The sequence below is a fragment of the Drosophila yakuba genome, chromosome X (genome assembly GCF_016746365.2).
Source record: "Drosophila yakuba strain Tai18E2 chromosome X, Prin_Dyak_Tai18E2_2.1, whole genome shotgun sequence".
NCBI classification, from domain to species: Eukaryota; Metazoa; Arthropoda; class Insecta; order Diptera; family Drosophilidae; genus Drosophila; species Drosophila yakuba.
In genome coordinates, this window is record NC_052526.2 from 17,719,430 (window position 1) to 17,736,139 (window position 16,710).

A 16,710-nucleotide genomic window follows, 5' to 3' on the forward strand; every position below is an offset into this window, starting at 1 on the left:
GCCCAACGACAGCACGGTCACGCTACCCAAATACAGCTGTGGCGTCTCTGTCAAATTCATCGCTCATTTTCATTTTTAGTTTCGGGCGATTGGGCAATTGATCAGTTATTATTGTTGCTAAGCGATATGGAGCCAATGAATCTCGGCAGCCCGGCTAACAGCCCCGGCTCCAATCCGAGCCAGTACCTGCCGCCCTTCCTACTCGGCGATCCGCAAGCTCTGACGCCACACAAGAACACGCTATCCCCGAAGACCGGGCGTTATAATGTCAGTTTCGGTAAGTCGCCAGCATTCGGCAGATCGTACGCATTATCTATATAAACGAAACGCCTTGCAGCCACCTCGCCCGGCGGCAACAGTCCCCACGAGCTGAACCGCTCCGCTCTGAACACCCGCACATTGTTCGCCGCCCAAGGAGGCCCGCCAGTTGGTCACAATGTCTTGCACTCGGCTGTTGGCGCCAACGTCACAACGCCCGGTCACGCCCAGTCGCACAGCCACCATCAGGCGGGACCGCCCACCCAGGGACTCTTCGACTCGCTGCGCGAACAGATCGCCACGCCGCAGCAACGCAACCATCTTAGCATGCTGCAGCTGCAGTCACCGAACCAGAGCTACCAGAGCAGCTATCACACCAACGACTCCTTTGCTCCCGGGGCGCCCAATGCCATCAACGCCTCCATGCAGGCTCTGTGCTCGCCGCTGGGAGCCACTGCCTCACCACTTGGAGTTTTGGGAACATCCATGACAGCGGGCAACAACTCTCGCCTGACCGACTTTTGGGTGACCATCTTTGGATTTTCGTCGGGGGCCAGCTCCATGGTGCTGCAGCACTTCACCGTCTGCGGCACGATTGTGGATGTGGTGCATGCCCCGCAGAACGGCAACTGGATGCATGTGCGCTTCTCGTCGCGCATCGAAAGCGACAAGGCGCTGAACTACAACCAAAAGATTATCGCCGGCAATGTGATGGTGGGCGTGGCCCGCTGCACAGAGCGCTCGGTGCTCGATAAGGAGAACAGCAGCTGGATGGCCAATGCAGAGACAGCAGATCCCGCCACCAGCCCGAATTCGATCCGTTCCTTTGCCCAGCAGTCGTACAAGCTGGCCCGCAACGAAAACACCATAGTGCCAACGAAGGATGTGCCCCAGAAGAGCTCCGGGCTGGTGGACAAGGCCATGGGCCTAATATTCGGCTGGTGAAAAGGGATGGCAAGGCGGATGGAGTTTCCGGCTACTTATTTAATAATTCACTGCGTACATCCAGCATACATACATACATACTTATTAAAAAGAGATATAATAGCAATAGCATTAGCAAAAGAAGTCGAAGGGGGGAGGCGAACTCGACCGTGCTGACGCTCTGCCCCGCCCCGCGCTGGCCTTCTACTTGGGCTCCAGGTGCGCCGTCTCGAGGTTCTTCATCTTGGGATAGCTGATGGAGCGACTGTCCAGCTTGGACTGCGCCCACAAGATCAGCTTGAGCAGGAACATCATCTTGGGCGTGGAGTCCTCGCTGTGCTCGCAGCGCAGGATGGCCGAGTTAAGCTCGCTGGCGATCTTCTGGCGGTACGACTGCTCCAGCAGATCGGCGAAGGGGCTCTCCTGTGGCTTCTCGAAGGCGAGCAGGGCCAGGGTGCGCTCCAGTTCGAACATGGCCTCCTCGCCGGACTCGGACAGCTTGCTCTGTGCAAAGGCCAGTGCCTCCTCCACCTTGCCGGCGCGGATCAGTTCGATGAGCTGCAGCTGCTGCAGGTGAAAGAACAAATAGCGATCGCTGCCGAGCAGCTCCGGATGCAGCTGGTTCACCAGCTGGGTGGCCTCCTCGATACGGCCCGCCTGCACCGCTTCACGGATGAGTATGCGCTCGTCCAGGCTGCTCAGCTCCACGCTGGGCTCCAGATCCGCCTCGTGCTGGAACTTCTCGGCGGCCTCCTTGAAGCCCTCTGTGGAAAAGCAGGAATCACGCGGATTATATTGATTAGCTCTGCTGGTGCTGGGTGCGCTTGTGTGTGCTGGTGCCGAAGGCTCACCTGTGACCAAGTAGTTCATGATCAGGCGATTCATGTCCGCCTGCTTGAAGGGAAACTGCTCCAGGCGCTGCAGCCACTCCTCCTTGATGATGGCCTCCGATTTCTCGTTGTAGCTCATTTTCTTGCTCTTGCGTATCTTGCCAATCTTGAGGCCGTTTTTCCAACCGATCTGCGTCGAATTTTGGTTTCCAAGTCGCCTTTTTCGCTTTTCCTAGCCCTGTTTACACGCCTTTATTGTTTACCAACTTTGCAATGCACAAATGACGCTGGAAATTTTCTTTTCTTCTGTTTAGCGTGACCAGAGTGCTTTACCAAGCGCTGCATGGTCACGCTGTTTGATTGCTTAAAGGGCGCGAGTTTTGAAATCAAACTATCGAATATATTACAAACTATAGTTAATTTTTTTTTTTTAATTTTCTGCCATTTAAATTGGTTTTAAGTTTTACATACTTAACAGCCGGATAAAAGGCGCATCCTTTCCCTTTGAGTAGCGAACTGAGAACATAGAGCTCTTCCCTTGCTGATCTAATTTTATTGAATACTTTGAATTTGCTTATTTGTCTCTACAACAGCCGCTAGCGACGCGACCAGGTGCCCACGCCGCCGCCCCCGCCTCGGAAGAGGGGCGCCAGCAGGCGCAGTCAGCCTCAGTTCTTTCGGTTGCCCCGGCGCCGCATGGAGGCGGTGCACTTGGGGCAGTACCACTTGCCCTTGGGCGGATGCATGATGCCCACGCAGGGGTAGTGGAACCACTCGTACGGACAGGCGTCGTTGTCGCAGGCCACCATGTCGCCGTAGGACACCTGGTTGCAGGTGCAGTAGCGCGGCTCGTTGGGATCGTACGACCACTCGCCCTCGTTCGTCTGCTCCACCACGAGTCCGTTTTCGCCGATGGTCAAGCTGGAGCCGGGCGTTACCGTGGCGGTGGGCAGGTTCATGGCAATCATTCCGGCGGGCACGCTGTCAGCGGAACTCTCCGTCAGGTTGCCACCACCTCCGGTGGTCATGGCCAGCAGTGCCTGCCCGCCCACAGACATGTAGGTCGCCGTGGCCGATGCCGGCGACGTTGTGATCTTGTTCACCGAGTCAAGGCTAATCGACGACGACGATGCCGAGCCAATCGAGTTGCCGGACGAGGAGCCGGCCGTCGGCTGCACTGTGGGCAACGTTAGGGCAGTGGTTAGCTTCTTCTTTTGCTTCTTCTCCTGGTGGTGGCTGCTGTGCCCGCCGCTGTGACTACTGCTGCTGTGGTGCCCATGCCCATGGCCATGACCATGTCCGTGCCCATGGCTGCCGTGGTGCGACTGTGAGTGGTGCGAGTGATGCGAGCCGCTGCTACTACCGCCGGCTCCGCCGGTGGCCAGCGCTGTGCCAGCAGCCACTGTCACCGATCCGGGCGTCGACTGCTGCAGTCCACCTTGACCGGCTTGGTTCCAGAACTCCGCGGTGGTGCCCGCCGTGCCGTGTATGGCCTCGTAACTGGCCTTGAGGCTGGCCGTTCGGCGTCCCTGCTGCATCTGCTGTGTGGCCACGATCGCCTGGCTGGCTGCCGCTGCAATGGCACAAGATGCGGCGGCTCCTCCGCCAAGTTGCTGCAGGTTGTAGGTGACTGTGGCCCCGCCGGTCGAGTGACCACTGGCATGGGCATGCCCGTGGGTCGTACCAGCAGCAACCACGGGCGTGGAGGTTCCGGCCGCTGCTGCCGTTGCCGTGGTTGCTCCTCCCGAGCTGCTCAGCACGCTGTGGGTGAGGTTCGTGGGCAGCTGGCGGACCAGTGAGCCCGTTCCTGTGGCAAGGGAGCTGCTAGCCAGATTGTTACTGCCGCCGGCCACGCCCATTGCCACAGGCAGGGTGAGATGTGTGGCGGCGATGCTGCCAATGTGGTTGGAGACCTGAGTTTGGGCAGTTGTGGCGCTGGCCAGGCTGGCGGCGGCTGCGGCCGTTGTGGCGGACGAGGAGGAGGCCGTCGCGGCAGTCGTCGAGCCGGACCCGACCACAGGAAGCGAGTGATTGAGATTGGCGCGCTTCTCCTGAACAGGCACCGTACATATGGTTTCTCGCCGCTTCTCCAGCTTGCGGTGCCGCTGACTGGAGCCGAGCTGGGCGGTGGAGATGCTGGAGAGGGCACCGCCTGTTCCGGCCGCTCCACTGACCAGTGCAATGCCGGAGGAGCCGGTGGCAGCACCAGATGTGTGTCCCGCCGAGCTGTTACCCATAGTATTGGCCGAACTGGCGCCGTAGTAGCGGTTCTCCTTCTGGTTCATGCTCAGCAACAGGGCGGTGGCGGCAGTGGAGTTGCCATCCAGCTCCAGGGAGCGGCGCTCAAGGATCTCGGTGATGCCGTTGTTGTCCGCCTCCAGCTCGCACTTGAACTTGAAGAGCTCGCTGTCCAGGCGGCGCAGGTAGCGCTCCACCAGCTCGTGGATCTGCGTGGCAATGGCCACCTTCTCGTCGGCGTCCTCCATCACCTTAAAGTACTCGCCGCGCAGGCTGTGAAATTCCGTGTCCATCGACTCGTGCTGCAATTCGTCGCGCTTGCACTGCTTGAAGAACAGGTGGGCCTTCTTGTCCAGAGAGTCCATGTTGTCTGTGGAACGCAAGGAGCAGTACATGGTTAGTGGTCTAGTGAGAAACATGGATTGTTTGGGTGCACTTACTCTGGACAGCAAGATCCAGTTCGCGCATCTCGGTGAAGCGGTCGCGCAGCTCCTGCGGCAGGTGCTCGATCATCTCTAGGTAGTCCTCCAGGTAAAGCATGATGGCGATGAGAATGGGCCGCGATGGAAACCACGAATTTTGATTATTTTGTGTTTTTATTAATGAAAATGCGTGTATTTTTGTGATTATGAGTGTGGCCAGAGGGCGAAACGAAGTAATTCCCAGATGGAGGAGGCAGTGTTGAAAAATATCGCCATATCGACACGAAACCAAGATAGCCGATACACGCCCCCGGCTAGGTAGCTGTGACACCAACCCTGAAAAGTACACCTAAAAATTCAAAAAAAATTTAATATAAAATTAGAAAACATAACAAATAAGAATTAAATTCTAAAAGATACATAATTCCGCATAACAAAAATGTATTTTAGAAAATTATAAATTTTAATATATTCTAAAACAAATATATATACATATTTATTGTTTAAAAGTAAGATGCAGACAAACTAAACGTGAATATATGCTATTTTTTAAATGTATCGTTTTATTTCACTTATTGCCTGGCAAATGCGTTTCGCCCGTTTTGTTTGTGGGTCTGGGATCGTGGCTCCCGGGTGCACATCGTCCACATTTCACTGCGGCACTCACGTCACATCGTCATATACTACATGCGTAAATGTAAAAAGCTTAGCTTAAACTTAACGAAAGTATTTAGAGTTTAGGTCGCTCCGTTCGGCTAAATTAACTTATTCGAATGCGAGGACACGGGGCTCGGGGAATGATCCAAACGAGGTTTTTGAACGCAGCGGCGCGGATCGCAAGATAAACAAGTCAAGCTGCTAAATGCATCCAGTTTACTATCTAGCGGAAGGGGCCTCCTCCCAGTTGCAATCTGCTATCTGCAATCTCATCTCAGCTCATCTCTCCTCTTCAGCTGCTGGTGGAGCGGGTATCGGGATCGGGATCGGAATCGGGATTGGGATTGGTATCAGGAATGGGGGATCGAGTTTGGGGCAATACTAAACGTAATCATAATACACACACATCATAAAATGCTAATTCCTAGTCACACAGCTCACACAGCTACGTACAACACAACACAGTCGATTCCCCATCCCACCATTTCATACATCCTCCTCCGCCTCCGTGGACTCCCATCCCTATATGGACATCTCGGGCATCTTGTTGTGCTTGAGGTTGATCTGGACGCTCTGCGAGAACATCTTGATGATGCCGTAGTGATCGTTGGCGAACACCTTTAGGAAGCTGGGCACGTTCTTGTGTATCAGCTCGTGGCAGAACTGTGGATATTTTTGGTAGGCCGGCTGCTCGTCATCCCATATGGCCAGCAGATCGCAATCGTCGCTGTGGCGAGAAGAAAAAAGTGCATATTGTTGCGATAAGAGAACAAGAGTACAAGCGACGAGTTCGAGTGCCCGTCTCGAGGGCTTCGTCTGCGTCCTCCACTCACCGCACTTCGTTGGTGCACTCGTCCAGCGATATGATCAAGTACTGGATCTTCAGCTGGGCGCACTGGTTGTAGATATCCGACGACTGCTGACGACTGTAGACCGAGTACACGTGCTCTGTGCGCTCCCTGAAAAGGCGGAAGATTCAGTACATGCATGGTGAGGACATTGACGCCAATGAGAGCGGGACAGCGAAGGGGCTTAGCTGATAAGGTATCTCGCTCAGATTGGAACTACTCACGCCATCTGACGCATCTCCAAGTGCGCATGGTTGACTATGGGCCGTTTGGTGGTCAGGTGCACGGTACTGATGATATCCACGGGGCCGGCAAAGACCGCGTCCCGTTCCGTATTCAGCTTGATCCACTCGAGCATGCTGTCCAGGTCGTCACCGCTCTTGGAGTAGCGCGTGGGGAAGTACTCTTCGCGAATGTTCTTTTATGAAAGGGCAACGAAATTACAATAATTCCAATGACGAATAGAGGCACATCCAACTTACCACCATTCCCGGATCGAACATGCTGAGCAGGAAGACGGCCAGCGAGACCGACCAGAAGATGTTGCGCTGGCGATGGTACCACACTTTGGAGCAGACAGTGGGTGCGATGACGCAGCCCTGCGTAAAGCTGAGGAAGAAGAGCTTGCGCACGGCGAGTCCCATAAAAGTGAAGACTAGCATTTGCAGGAAGCTGTACATGTAGTGCATGTTGAGGATCTGTGCGTTGGCCGTCGGCACCACGGAGCTGCGCCTGGAGGAGCTTCGCTTTCTGCGTCGTTGGCCACTCGAGTTTGAGCTGCAGCCGGCGGCGTTGGCGGTGGCTGAGGTCTCCTCCTCTTCGTCGGCCGCGGACGTGGACGGCAGCGTTTCAGTGGGATCTGCTGAAGACTTGGGTTCCGTTTCGGTACTCCCTGCCTCCAGATTCTCCTCCTTCGTTTCCAGTTCCGGACCTTTATTCTCCTCTGTCGGCGTACTGACCCCATCGGTGCCCGCTTCTTTGGTTCCCTGTGCCCGTTCCTTGCGCTGTTTGTCACTGTTGCGGTGAATCTGCGCCCGCAGCCGCTTGATATCCTGCATAAAGTCATCGCGGGCCGGTGGCTGCTCCTTACGCAGGCGGGCTTGTGCGCGCTTGTAGCGCTCGTAGTCGTGGTCGCAGCTCTCGAGCAGGCGGAAGCACTTTTGCAGCTGTTTCTCCGTCTCCTTGTTGGACATGTCGCCCATGGAGACGCGATGCTCCTCAAGGAAGTCCTCCAGAACGTAGTTGCGGGCTCTCTCGCGCTGCTCCTCGGTGACGGCACTGACAGGGGCGCCGCTCTTACGCCAGCGGCGGAAGAACATGGCCAGCATGACCACACCGTACATGCAGTACGGCTTAACAATCATCGTCTTGACCAGCTGCCACAGTTCCGACCAGGCGACGCGCGCGTATTGTGGATTACAGGCAGAGAGGTGGGCGACAAAACCGACATTGACCTGCAGCGCCCAGTGGGCACAGAGATCGAAGAAGTGCCTCTGGGCGCCTACCGTCACACTGACCACTCCCGCCCGGTTGAGGAGCTCCAACAGCGTAGTCTGCATGGTGCTGGCGAGGAGCAGTGTCAGCATGATGAGCTTCAATGAGAAATAGTCGCCTTGAAGCGGATCCTGCGCGTGTCCCAGCCGCCGGCTGCGCACATGACGCAACTGTCGAACCAATGTGATCAAAAATAGGAACAGCGAGATGCTCAGCTGCCAGGTGAAGAGCAGCTGGCTGTTTCCGTGCGACATCACAAAGGCGAGAGCGTGGCCCAGCAGGTGAGACAGCGAGTAGTCCAGCATGAAAGCGTTGACCAGATTCGTGGGCACCGTGCTCACGTTCCAGGACGTCATCATGATCAGGATCTGGGTGGTGAAGATGAAGGCGGAGAACTGCCAAGAGAGTAGGGCGCAGGCGGTAAACAGCGACATGGCGAAGACCTGCAAACGTCAAGGTTGTTACTGAGCCTAATGCAACATAAGAGACCCGTTACCATGAACATGCGCGATGTGTGCCGCTGTCGGTGTATGATCCTTCCGATGCAGATGCACAAGTAGAACATCTGCAGGAATATGAACGGAAAGGCGAAGTTCTCCCGTGCCAGTGGCCGCTCATAGATCTTAGCCACGAAGCTGTGGAACATCAGGTACGAGATCACACCGTATATGCCACCGAAAATGTTCTCGCTGAGCAGTGTTCCGTACAGGTAGAGGACCAGTAGGGTTACTCCGCCCATTAGCCACACGAACTCCAGATAGAACTGCATGGGCTGCACCATTGGATTAAATCCGGCGCGCACTATGTGATAGAAGTACCTTTTGGGGCAGGAGAAATTTATTTTATTAGTGGGCTTTTGGAATCACTCCTTTGGTGGTCACTTACGCCGTGACCAGCTCCGGCAGCACGTAGAATCGCTCCAGGACATTGACACTGTGCGGATACTCGATGTCCGTGACGTTCTTCAGCTGCTCGTAGCCGTGCCAGAAGTCCGGTCCGTCGGCCAGCTGCTTGTAGAAGGCATAGTACAGGGCATCTTCGCGCCGCAGAAGCGCCTCCCGTTCCAGCTGATTGAGCTGCTGGATGTTGGTGCGCGTCTCAAAGATCACGCGCACATGCTGCACGTACAGGAAGAAGAAGCCGGAGCCTGGGATGCGGATGGAGATGGAGATTTGGAGTTTGGTCAATGGCAATGACAATGGGAATCCCCGATTGAATTGGACTGCCCTCCTGGAAGCGGAAGAGGCGTGGCAGAGCAGTCTGCCGGTTTATGGAAACTCACCGATTAGCGCGTGCGACAGGATCACGTACAGATTGGGCTCGCGCATCGTGCTGCGATTGCGGGTGTCGTCTCACTGGGTGGCTGGGCTTAAATTGGCAATCATTATTTATTTCACAACGATTATTGCTCGCTCTGCACAATAAAAAAAACAGCCACCAATCAGCTGTTTTCGGCCGTGTTCGTTTAGAGTGACCGTCGGGTGCTGCGGACAAAACGCCGACTTGAGGTGGTTCGGTCACACCGAGCTTTAGGTACAATAGTTTCTTTAGGTACAGGACGTAACTACAATTAGTTATATTCGCTCAATATATATATAAACTTTTTCCCAATAAAAAGCAACTTATACAAATACCATCAGAACTACACTTTTAATATGCACAGATTATTGGGTACAATTACAGTGTAGCAAAGGTGGTATTTTACAAAGAGTAACCCTGTATGATCCATCTAGTATTTACATATCCCTGAGTACCGAAGCCTAGTCCCCGAGCTCAGAGGTATTTTCGTAGGCAGCTGCTACGGTCATACTTCACATTCTTAAGTGTAAATCGCATCCCATCCCGCAGCAAAACAAGGAATAACTATGAACCGCTACGCGGTAAGCTCTCTGGTGGGGCAAGGATCCTTCGGGTGCGTCTACAAGGCAACGCGCAAGGACGACAGCAAGGTGGTGGCCATCAAAGTGATCTCCAAGGTAAGTGGTGGGGCAGGTGATATTGCAACAAGTTCTTTCAACTATTTTAAAACTATTTTCATGTTCTGCAGCGCGGAAGAGCCACGAAAGAGCTGAAGAATCTGCGCAGAGAGTGCGACATCCAGGCCAGACTGAAGCATCCGCACGTCATCGAGATGATTGAGTCCTTCGAGTCGAAGACGGACCTATTCGTGGTCACCGAGTTCGCGCTGATGGACCTGCACCGCTACCTGTCCTACAATGGAGCCATGGGCGAGGAGCCGGCACGTCGCGTGACCGGGCATTTGGTGTCCGCCTTGTATTACCTGCATTCTAACCGCATCCTGCACCGGGATCTCAAACCCCAAAACGTGCTCCTGGACAAGAATATGCACGCGAAGCTCTGCGATTTTGGTCTGGCCCGCAACATGACCCTGGGCACCCATGTGCTCACCTCGATCAAGGGAACGCCCCTCTACATGGCCCCGGAGCTGCTGGCGGAGCAGCCGTACGACCACCATGCGGATATGTGGTCATTGGGTTGCATAGCCTACGAGAGCATGGCCGGTCAGCCGCCCTTCTGCGCCAGCTCCATCCTGCATCTGGTGAAGATGATCAAACACGAGGACGTCAAGTGGCCCAGCACGCTCACAAGCGAGTGTCGTTCCTTCCTACAAGGCCTGCTTGAGAAGGATCCCGGGTTGCGCATTTCCTGGACGCAGCTGTTGTGTCATCCATTCGTTGAGGGACGCATCTTTATCGCAGAAACGCAGGCGGAGGCGGCCAAGGAATCGCCTTTCACAAATCCCGAAGCCAAGGTAAAGTCGTCTAAGCAGTCCGATCAGGAGGCAGGCGATTTGGATGAAGCCTTGGCCGCTTTGAACTTTGGCGAGCCGCGACAGGAAAACTTGAGCACTTCCCGCGACAGCATCAATGCCATTGCTCCCAGTGATGTGGAGCATCTTGAGACAGATGTCGAGGACAACGTGCAACGCGTGGTCGTTCCGTTCGCGGACCTATCCTACAGGGATCTGTCCGGTATTCGAGCAATGCCGGTGGTACACCAGCCGCTAATCAACTCGCACACTTGCTTCGTCAGTGGCAACTCCAACATGATCCTCAACCACATGAACGACAACTTCGACTTTCAGCCACCCATGCAAGGCGGAAGCGTGACAGCTAAGCCAATAGTCGTTCCAACTGTACGCCAGTCGCGGAGCAAGGATTTAGAGAAGCGTAAGCTCAGCCAGAATCTGGAAAACTTCTCCGTTCGCTTGGGTCACACTGTCGATAATGAGGCGCAACGCAAGGCCACGGAGATTGTCACACAGGATAAACCTAACCAGGAAAATAAGCCTCCAGCTGAATCAGTTTCCAAAGCAAATGCTCAGCCACCGCAGCAACAGTCACAACAACTAAAGCACTCAATGCACTCCACCAATGAGGAAAAGCTGAGCAGCGAGTAAGTGGCCACAGCGTTACTTGGATTTTCTTTTTCTTAATTTTTTCCCTCCAACAGCAACACTCCACCTTGCTTGCTCCCAGGGTGGGATAGTTGCGATGAATCGCAAAGTCCGCCCATCGAGAACGACGAGTGGCTAGCCTTCCTGAACCGATCGGTGCAGGAGCTGCTAGACGGCGAACTGGACTCATTGAAACAGCACAACCTGGTGAGCATTATTGTGGCACCGCTGCGCAACTCCAAGGCCATTCCGCGGGTGCTCAAGAGTGTGGCCCAGTTGTTGTCGTTGCCCTTTGTGCTGGTGGATCCTGTCCTGATTGTTGATCTCGAGCTGATCCGCAACGTGTACGTGGATGTAAAGCTGGTTCCCAATCTCATGTACGCCTGCAAGCTGCTCCTGTCGCACAAGCAACTCTCGGACTCTGCCGCCTCCGCCCCACTCACCATGGGTTCGCTCAGTCGTACGTTGCGTAGCATCCCAGAGCTAACAGTCGAGGAGCTGGAGACTGCTTGCAGTCTGTACGAACTGGTCTGCCACTTGGTACACCTGCAGCAGCAGTTCCTCACCCAGTTCTGCGATGCGGTGGCCATTCTGGCAGCAAGCGATCTGTTCCTAAACTTCCTCACCCACGGTAAGATTACCTTTGATGGCCTGAGCTCTCATCTGTAAACTGATATGACCTTTCCGTTCTCCCGCAGACTTCAGGCAATCGGATTCGGACTCCGCCTCTGTTCGCCTCGCTGGCTGCATGTTGGCCCTGATGGGCTGTGTGCTGCGCGAACTGCCCGAAAACGCCGAACTCGTAGAGCGGATTGTTTTTAGTCCGCGGCTAAACTTCGTCTCGCTCCTGCAGAGCCGACACCACCTGCTGCGGCAACGTTCTTGCCAGCTCCTGCGCCTGCTGGCCCGCTTCAGCTTGCGCGGCGTGCAGCGCATCTGGAATGGGGAGCTGCGATTTGCGCTGCAGCAATTGTCTGAGCACCACTCGTATCCGGCACTCCGAGGGGAGGCCGCCCAGACCCTCGACGAGATCAGTCATTTCACGTTTTTCGTCACCTAGCCGGCACTTTCTTTTATTGGCCTCAGGCGTCTCTATCCGAGCAGATCCTGAATGTTGCCCTGGAAGTAGTCAATCAGCTCGTCGACGTAATTCCCGAAGCGGTCGAAGTTAAGTAGGTAGTCCTCGCTGCAGTCCTGCTCGTACATCTCGTTTAGCTTGGACACATCCTTGTCGGAGAGGCCGCGTCTCTGGCCCAGCGAGGCGTACGGGTCCTGGAAGCAAAGGAAAAGAAGGAGGAGTCAGAGAGTGTAGGATGCAAACTACTCAACTAATAACAAGTCATTTACAAACATCTCATTTATTTAACTATAACCGCTAAGGTTTAGTCAACCATTCAGCTAAGGCATTTTCCTAAGGAAAACATCCAACTGGACAAGGAAGTAAACTGCTTTGTCTACTCCTAGCATAGTTATATGTAATTGGACCACGTGTTAGTATAGGAATTCCTAATCCGATAATGATCAAATCACTATTACTATCGAATTTAAGTATTTGTGAGCCATAATTTTTGCATTCGTAATGAAATATAAGTTAAGTGATAGGTGTTTTTTAGTGCACATAATAAAGTAGGATGAATCCATTGTTGATGTGCAGCATTAGATTGATAAAATAATAGTTTGTATATCGAAATATAACCATTTAAGAGTAGTAAGTCCTAAGAGCATAGTCGTTTTATAGCCAGCGAATTCACTCTATGTATAGACAATACGTCCTATAATACGCAGTATTATTATTGAATGGTACACTGAACTTATTTACAATGTAAGCGATTGAAAGGAACATTCAATTACATAAATGTGCCACTGCATATCGTATTTAACTACTCGATTTGAGAGACTTTGGAAGCATTTCGGATGGCCTACTCACCAGTGGCTCTATGGTGGCCTTTCCGTTCTTGCTGAAAGCCCGCGAACTGTAGTGCATGACGCTCTGGTAGTCGTACTCCACGCCAAAGTTGGTGATGTGGGTGCGAGCGTACTTGTTGAAGTTGTGCGCGTGCCCGTCGAGGATGTTCTCCCAGTTGATCTTGACGTACTCATCCCGCTCCGTGGCGCTCTGCTGGTGGTAGAAGCCGAGGGCGTGCAGCAGCTCGTGCACCACCACGCCGTGAGTGACGCACTTGGGCGTGTTCAGGTTGAGCACCTGGCCACCAGAACGCCTGCCAACGCTCGACCAGCAGCCGGAGTAGTTGCCCTTGATGAGCAGCCAGTGCTTGTCGCCCTGCTCGTACGGCCGGAAGCGTATGCAGGTGCGATCGTGGTACTCCTTGAAGGCCTTCAGTATGATCATGGTCTGGTTGGCGGCTGGATAAGGGGGTATTACTAGTGTACGCTGCTTGGAAGGCGTTTACTCACTGAAGTCTTGGGGGTCGATGTAGAAGGGCACGGCGGCTTCTGGCCAGGTGAGCCGCTCGTTCAGCAGTCCGTTCCGCAGCAGCTCGCGATGCAGCATGATGTCGCCCTCGAAGAGGCCGCAGTGCTCCCAAATGTTCGTCTCGCTATCCTCCGTCCAAAAGTTGAAGGCAGGACCTGCAAGTGCCAATGGCTGAGTGTATTGAATATGGAATGCAGCATGATGGAATGTTGGCTACCTACTGTTGTGCCGGCGCAGCATCTGCATGTTGGCGCCCCACCTGGGAGTGGGCGGCACCGCGGTTCGTGCGCGAAGAAGCGCCTGTCGCGTGGCCAGGGCATCCGCCTCCAATGTGCCGCCCAGGGCCAAGGCCAGGGCGGACCAAAAACAAATCAAACTGGGAACGATGAGCGCACTTCTCGGCATTGTTGGGGTAAAAGAAACGCCGGCCATGTGGCGTCGACGCTTTTATATGGCACTGCGTAATGGGGCGGGGCAATGGCAATGGCAATCCCAATTGAAAGTACGAGTGAGTACTGAGTGACTGACGACTGACTGGGCGACTGAATGACGGACGCCCACGCCGATGGATTTCGGATTTATGCATAACTTAGCGGACTTAATGGCTCTCTCTTTCGGCGCGCATTCAAATTCCCCCGCCTCGACTTTTACGGCTTTTGATTCCAAATTTAACTGGGATATTGGGTTATCAGTGGCAACGGTGTGTGCATATGAAAATAGCACACTCTCTTCCCCAGTTCCAGTGGCAGTACAAGTACCAGTACCCAGTACCCAGTACCATTACCCAGTGCCAGTGGCAGTGCCTTCCTGTCTTCCTATCTCGAATCGATCTCCATTTCAATCTCGATCTCACGTCCGCACAGAAAGAGAGAAAAAGCGACAGAGACACCATGGAAAGCCGGGAGGAGTTCTTTGACCCCCATCGATATTGATGATGTTGATGGCCAATGACAGTTGGCATCTGTCGTTGGCAAAAGTGAACGCTAGCAGGTATCTCTGGTCATCTTCTCCCTTTCTCTGACCCAGACCCGGATGCCTTCGCTGATCCGCCAATTGAGTGGGTCACTGCTGTTGCAGTGGCAGTGGCAGTGGCCGTGGCCGTGGCTTAAAGTGGGTCGCCAAGTGGGCACCCACAAGATCACCAGAACACGATTTCGTCAAGTCGAGATGTGGGACCAGGCAAAGGCAACCAGCAGGCAGCCCAATCTGTGTGCCACAATCTAGATCCACAGCGGCTTTCTTGTGCAGCACCAGCAATTACCTGCGGATGGCTATGGAGTGCCACACATTTCTTTCTAACTCGTTGTGGAACAGCCACTTACTACTCGTTGTTGCTGTTGCTGCTGCTGCTGCAGCTGCACTTTCACTACGAAATTGCACCAAAATCTAAGCCACATTGCAATGGATTTTGAGAACATTTTGGTCATGGCAACTGGAAATGCCGGGCCATCAGCCAGAGTAGCGGATGCAGAAAACTCCGGGCACAAGCAGCTCCAACTTCATCTCCGAATCCGAATTTGAATCCAACTACGACTACGACTGCAGCATCAGGGGCAACGACAGCAAAACACATTTGACGTACTATCTGCGATGTACTTGATCTTTGTCGAAAACTTGACACACTTTTTTCGGTCAACGGCTGGCGGCGGCAAATGGCAACGACTTCCAGCTCGACTGCGGAAAATTCGAGGGAAATCGCTAGTTACACGGAGGAAAAACAGTGCTACAAATAATAAACTAGCATCAACTAGCAATATTCTAAGTGTTTTGCGAGACCAAACTTAATTTAATATCTGCCATTGATGTGGAAACTAGAAACTATATATTAAATATAGAATAAGCCATCAGATTTTTTCGTGTGCACTTAGCAAAATAGCATGCTAAGAGTCGCGTCATCAGCATCGTTTCAAATGCAATTTTAAATCGAGAAAGTTTAGCGGGCAGAGATTGTGAATTTGCGACAAGACAAGCGGGGCCGCAGATGCAGTTGCAGATGCAAAGATACATGGATGCAGAACCGAGTCTCTGGCTCCAGGCGGTAATTGACTTCCTGCATGGCGCTGAGAACGCTGGCTTTCGGTGGGTGTTAGATGGTTGGCTGGTTAGATCGTTGGATCGTTGAATCGTTGGATCGTTGGATCGTTGGAAGGTGGGTTTGCTGGTTGGTTGGATCGTTGGGTTCTTGGCCTTTGTTGTTTTTCACTTTTGGCCAGCGGCAGTCACTTTCTGCGCCACTGGCCCAGAAACGGGCCTTGTTTGCGGAGCCATCAAGTGCTAGGAGTTGGAGTTTGGTTCCTCTCCAGAGATCAGATTTCTCCACTTCCTTTTGGACGCTGCTGACACAGAACTGTCAGCTCGTCAAATCGAGTCATTCGCGGGCAGTGAGAAGCAAAAGAAGAAGCAAAAGAATCCAATTCTATGCCCAGTCCAAAGGGGAAGTCCAAGTGAAAGAAAAGGGTGCTCCTCTTCGTCGGCGGCGAACTGCTTAATAGACCAGAAATGCGTGCGTGCTGCAACGTTTGGATTTCACCTGTCGGTTAGGCGGAATGGCTTTCCACAGCTTCCCCTGTTACGGCACCGAAACACAAGATAAAATAAGAGAAAAATCGATTGAAAACCACAGCGGCAGCAACAGCAGCAGCAGCAGCAGCTTGCCAAAACAAATCCAAAGTAAGGCCCAAGCTGAAAACCAGTTGCGGCAGTTTCCTTCCGGAATCAATTATTTTTCACTTTGCTGATTTTTCACGTTCATGGTCACAAATGTGCAGCAGCAGCAGCAGCAACAAGCATGCAACGGCGTCAGTGTGTCAGTAGTGGCAGCCACTAAAAGCTAGTAGGAGCCACTAAGTGCCACTAAAAGCCGGCAAAAAGCACGACTGGCGGCTGCCTTGTTTTGTATTTTGCAGCTTGTGGCTGCTGTTTTCAGCGGGCTTATCGTTGTGCACTTTTTTTTTTATTTTTTTTTTAGGCTGATGCCGCCTTTAGCTGGCTTTTCGAGTGCTTTTCCGACTGCATCGCTTCCCATTTTGCGTTAGCGACAATTTGGTCCACTGGCACTGGCAGAGTGACGGACTCTCAAGACGATTCCAAGAAATTTCTATCGCCAACTCGACATTAGTTTAATTGGTGAAATTGACTACAGATTCGATTTGGATTTTTGTGGTGTTTCGCCTTGACGTTGCTTTTG

The 16,710-nt window shown here is 53.3% G+C and overlaps 6 protein-coding genes across 6 annotated transcripts; 2 read left to right on the forward strand and 4 right to left on the reverse strand.

Annotated features, from left to right (window-relative positions):
- The first annotated feature begins 10 nt into the window (after positions 1-10).
- Positions 11-1,309, forward strand: LOC6525821 (nucleoporin Nup35). The gene is made up of 2 exons (XM_002101605.3): positions 11-277; positions 338-1,309. The coding sequence occupies exons 1-2, from the start codon at positions 127-129 to the stop codon at positions 1,201-1,203; spliced, it is 1,017 nt and encodes a 338-aa protein (XP_002101641.1). The 5' UTR covers positions 11-126; the 3' UTR covers positions 1,204-1,309.
- On the reverse strand, positions 1,213-2,329 carry LOC6525822 (glucose-induced degradation protein 8-B homolog). Its single transcript, XM_002101606.4, has 2 exons — positions 2,034-2,329; positions 1,213-1,946 (listed from the first exon to the last, which is right to left on the reverse strand). Exons 1-2 carry the CDS (start codon positions 2,149-2,151, stop codon positions 1,387-1,389), a joined length of 678 nt encoding a protein of 225 aa, XP_002101642.1. The 5' UTR covers positions 2,152-2,329; the 3' UTR covers positions 1,213-1,386.
- A 216-nt stretch (positions 2,330-2,545) lies between these two features.
- On the reverse strand, positions 2,546-4,911 carry LOC6525823 (inhibitor of growth protein 3). Its single transcript, XM_002101607.3, has 2 exons — positions 4,691-4,911; positions 2,546-4,620 (listed from the first exon to the last, which is right to left on the reverse strand). Exons 1-2 carry the CDS (start codon positions 4,788-4,790, stop codon positions 2,681-2,683), a joined length of 2,040 nt encoding a protein of 679 aa, XP_002101643.1. The 5' UTR covers positions 4,791-4,911; the 3' UTR covers positions 2,546-2,680.
- Positions 4,912-5,212: 301 nt separating this feature from the next.
- Positions 5,213-9,152, reverse strand: LOC6525824 (C-mannosyltransferase dpy-19 homolog). The gene is made up of 7 exons (XM_002101608.4): positions 8,954-9,152; positions 8,557-8,818; positions 8,168-8,489; positions 6,660-8,114; positions 6,402-6,595; positions 6,163-6,288; positions 5,213-6,056 (listed from the first exon to the last, which is right to left on the reverse strand). Exons 1-7 carry the CDS (start codon positions 8,997-8,999, stop codon positions 5,852-5,854), a joined length of 2,610 nt encoding a protein of 869 aa, XP_002101644.1. The 5' UTR covers positions 9,000-9,152; the 3' UTR covers positions 5,213-5,851.
- A 306-nt stretch (positions 9,153-9,458) lies between these two features.
- Positions 9,459-12,957, forward strand: LOC6525825 (serine/threonine-protein kinase fused). Its single transcript, XM_002101609.4, has 4 exons — positions 9,459-9,647; positions 9,719-11,088; positions 11,146-11,720; positions 11,788-12,957. Exons 1-4 carry the CDS (start codon positions 9,537-9,539, stop codon positions 12,147-12,149), a joined length of 2,418 nt encoding a protein of 805 aa, XP_002101645.1. The 5' UTR covers positions 9,459-9,536; the 3' UTR covers positions 12,150-12,957.
- On the reverse strand, positions 12,128-13,943 carry LOC6525826 (zinc metalloproteinase nas-14). Its single transcript, XM_002101610.3, has 4 exons — positions 13,745-13,943; positions 13,505-13,678; positions 13,017-13,453; positions 12,128-12,361 (listed from the first exon to the last, which is right to left on the reverse strand). Exons 1-4 carry the CDS (start codon positions 13,926-13,928, stop codon positions 12,182-12,184), a joined length of 975 nt encoding a protein of 324 aa, XP_002101646.1. The 5' UTR covers positions 13,929-13,943; the 3' UTR covers positions 12,128-12,181.
- Between the last annotated feature and the right edge of the window lie 2,767 nt (positions 13,944-16,710).

Coding starts and splice junctions, on each gene's coding strand:
- LOC6525825 (XM_002101609.4), top strand. CDS start 9,537: ATGAACCGCTACGCGGTAAGCTCTCTGGTGGGGCAAGGATCCTTCGGG. Junction 9,648..9,718: donor CCATCAAAGTGATCTCCAAG/GTAAGTGGTGGG, acceptor CATGTTCTGCAG/CGCGGAAGAGCCACGAAAGA. Junction 11,089..11,145: donor GAGGAAAAGCTGAGCAGCGA/GTAAGTGGCCAC, acceptor TCCCTCCAACAG/CAACACTCCACCTTGCTTGC.
- LOC6525826 (XM_002101610.3), bottom strand. CDS start 13,928: ATGCCGAGAAGTGCGCTCATCGTTCCCAGTTTGATTTGTTTTTGGTCC. Junction 13,679..13,744: donor GATGCTGCGCCGGCACAACA/GTAGGTAGCCAA, acceptor TGGCACTTGCAG/GTCCTGCCTTCAACTTTTGG. Junction 12,362..13,016: donor AGGCCACCATAGAGCCACTG/GTGAGTAGGCCA, acceptor CTTTGCTTCCAG/GACCCGTACGCCTCGCTGGG.
- LOC6525824 (XM_002101608.4), bottom strand. CDS start 8,999: ATGCGCGAGCCCAATCTGTACGTGATCCTGTCGCACGCGCTAATCG. Junction 8,490..8,556: donor CTGCCGGAGCTGGTCACGGC/GTAAGTGACCAC, acceptor CTGCCCCAAAAG/GTACTTCTATCACATAGTGC. Junction 6,596..6,659: donor TGTTCGATCCGGGAATGGTG/GTAAGTTGGATG, acceptor CTTTCATAAAAG/AACATTCGCGAAGAGTACTT.
- LOC6525821 (XM_002101605.3), top strand. CDS start 127: ATGGAGCCAATGAATCTCGGCAGCCCGGCTAACAGCCCCGGCTCCAAT. Junction 278..337: donor GCGTTATAATGTCAGTTTCG/GTAAGTCGCCAG, acceptor AACGCCTTGCAG/CCACCTCGCCCGGCGGCAAC.
- LOC6525822 (XM_002101606.4), bottom strand. CDS start 2,151: ATGAGCTACAACGAGAAATCGGAGGCCATCATCAAGGAGGAGTGGCTG. Junction 1,947..2,033: donor CATGAACTACTTGGTCACAG/GTGAGCCTTCGG, acceptor GCTTTTCCACAG/AGGGCTTCAAGGAGGCCGCC.
- LOC6525823 (XM_002101607.3), bottom strand. CDS start 4,790: ATGCTTTACCTGGAGGACTACCTAGAGATGATCGAGCACCTGCCGCAG. Junction 4,621..4,690: donor ACTGGATCTTGCTGTCCAGA/GTAAGTGCACCC, acceptor TGCGTTCCACAG/ACAACATGGACTCTCTGGAC.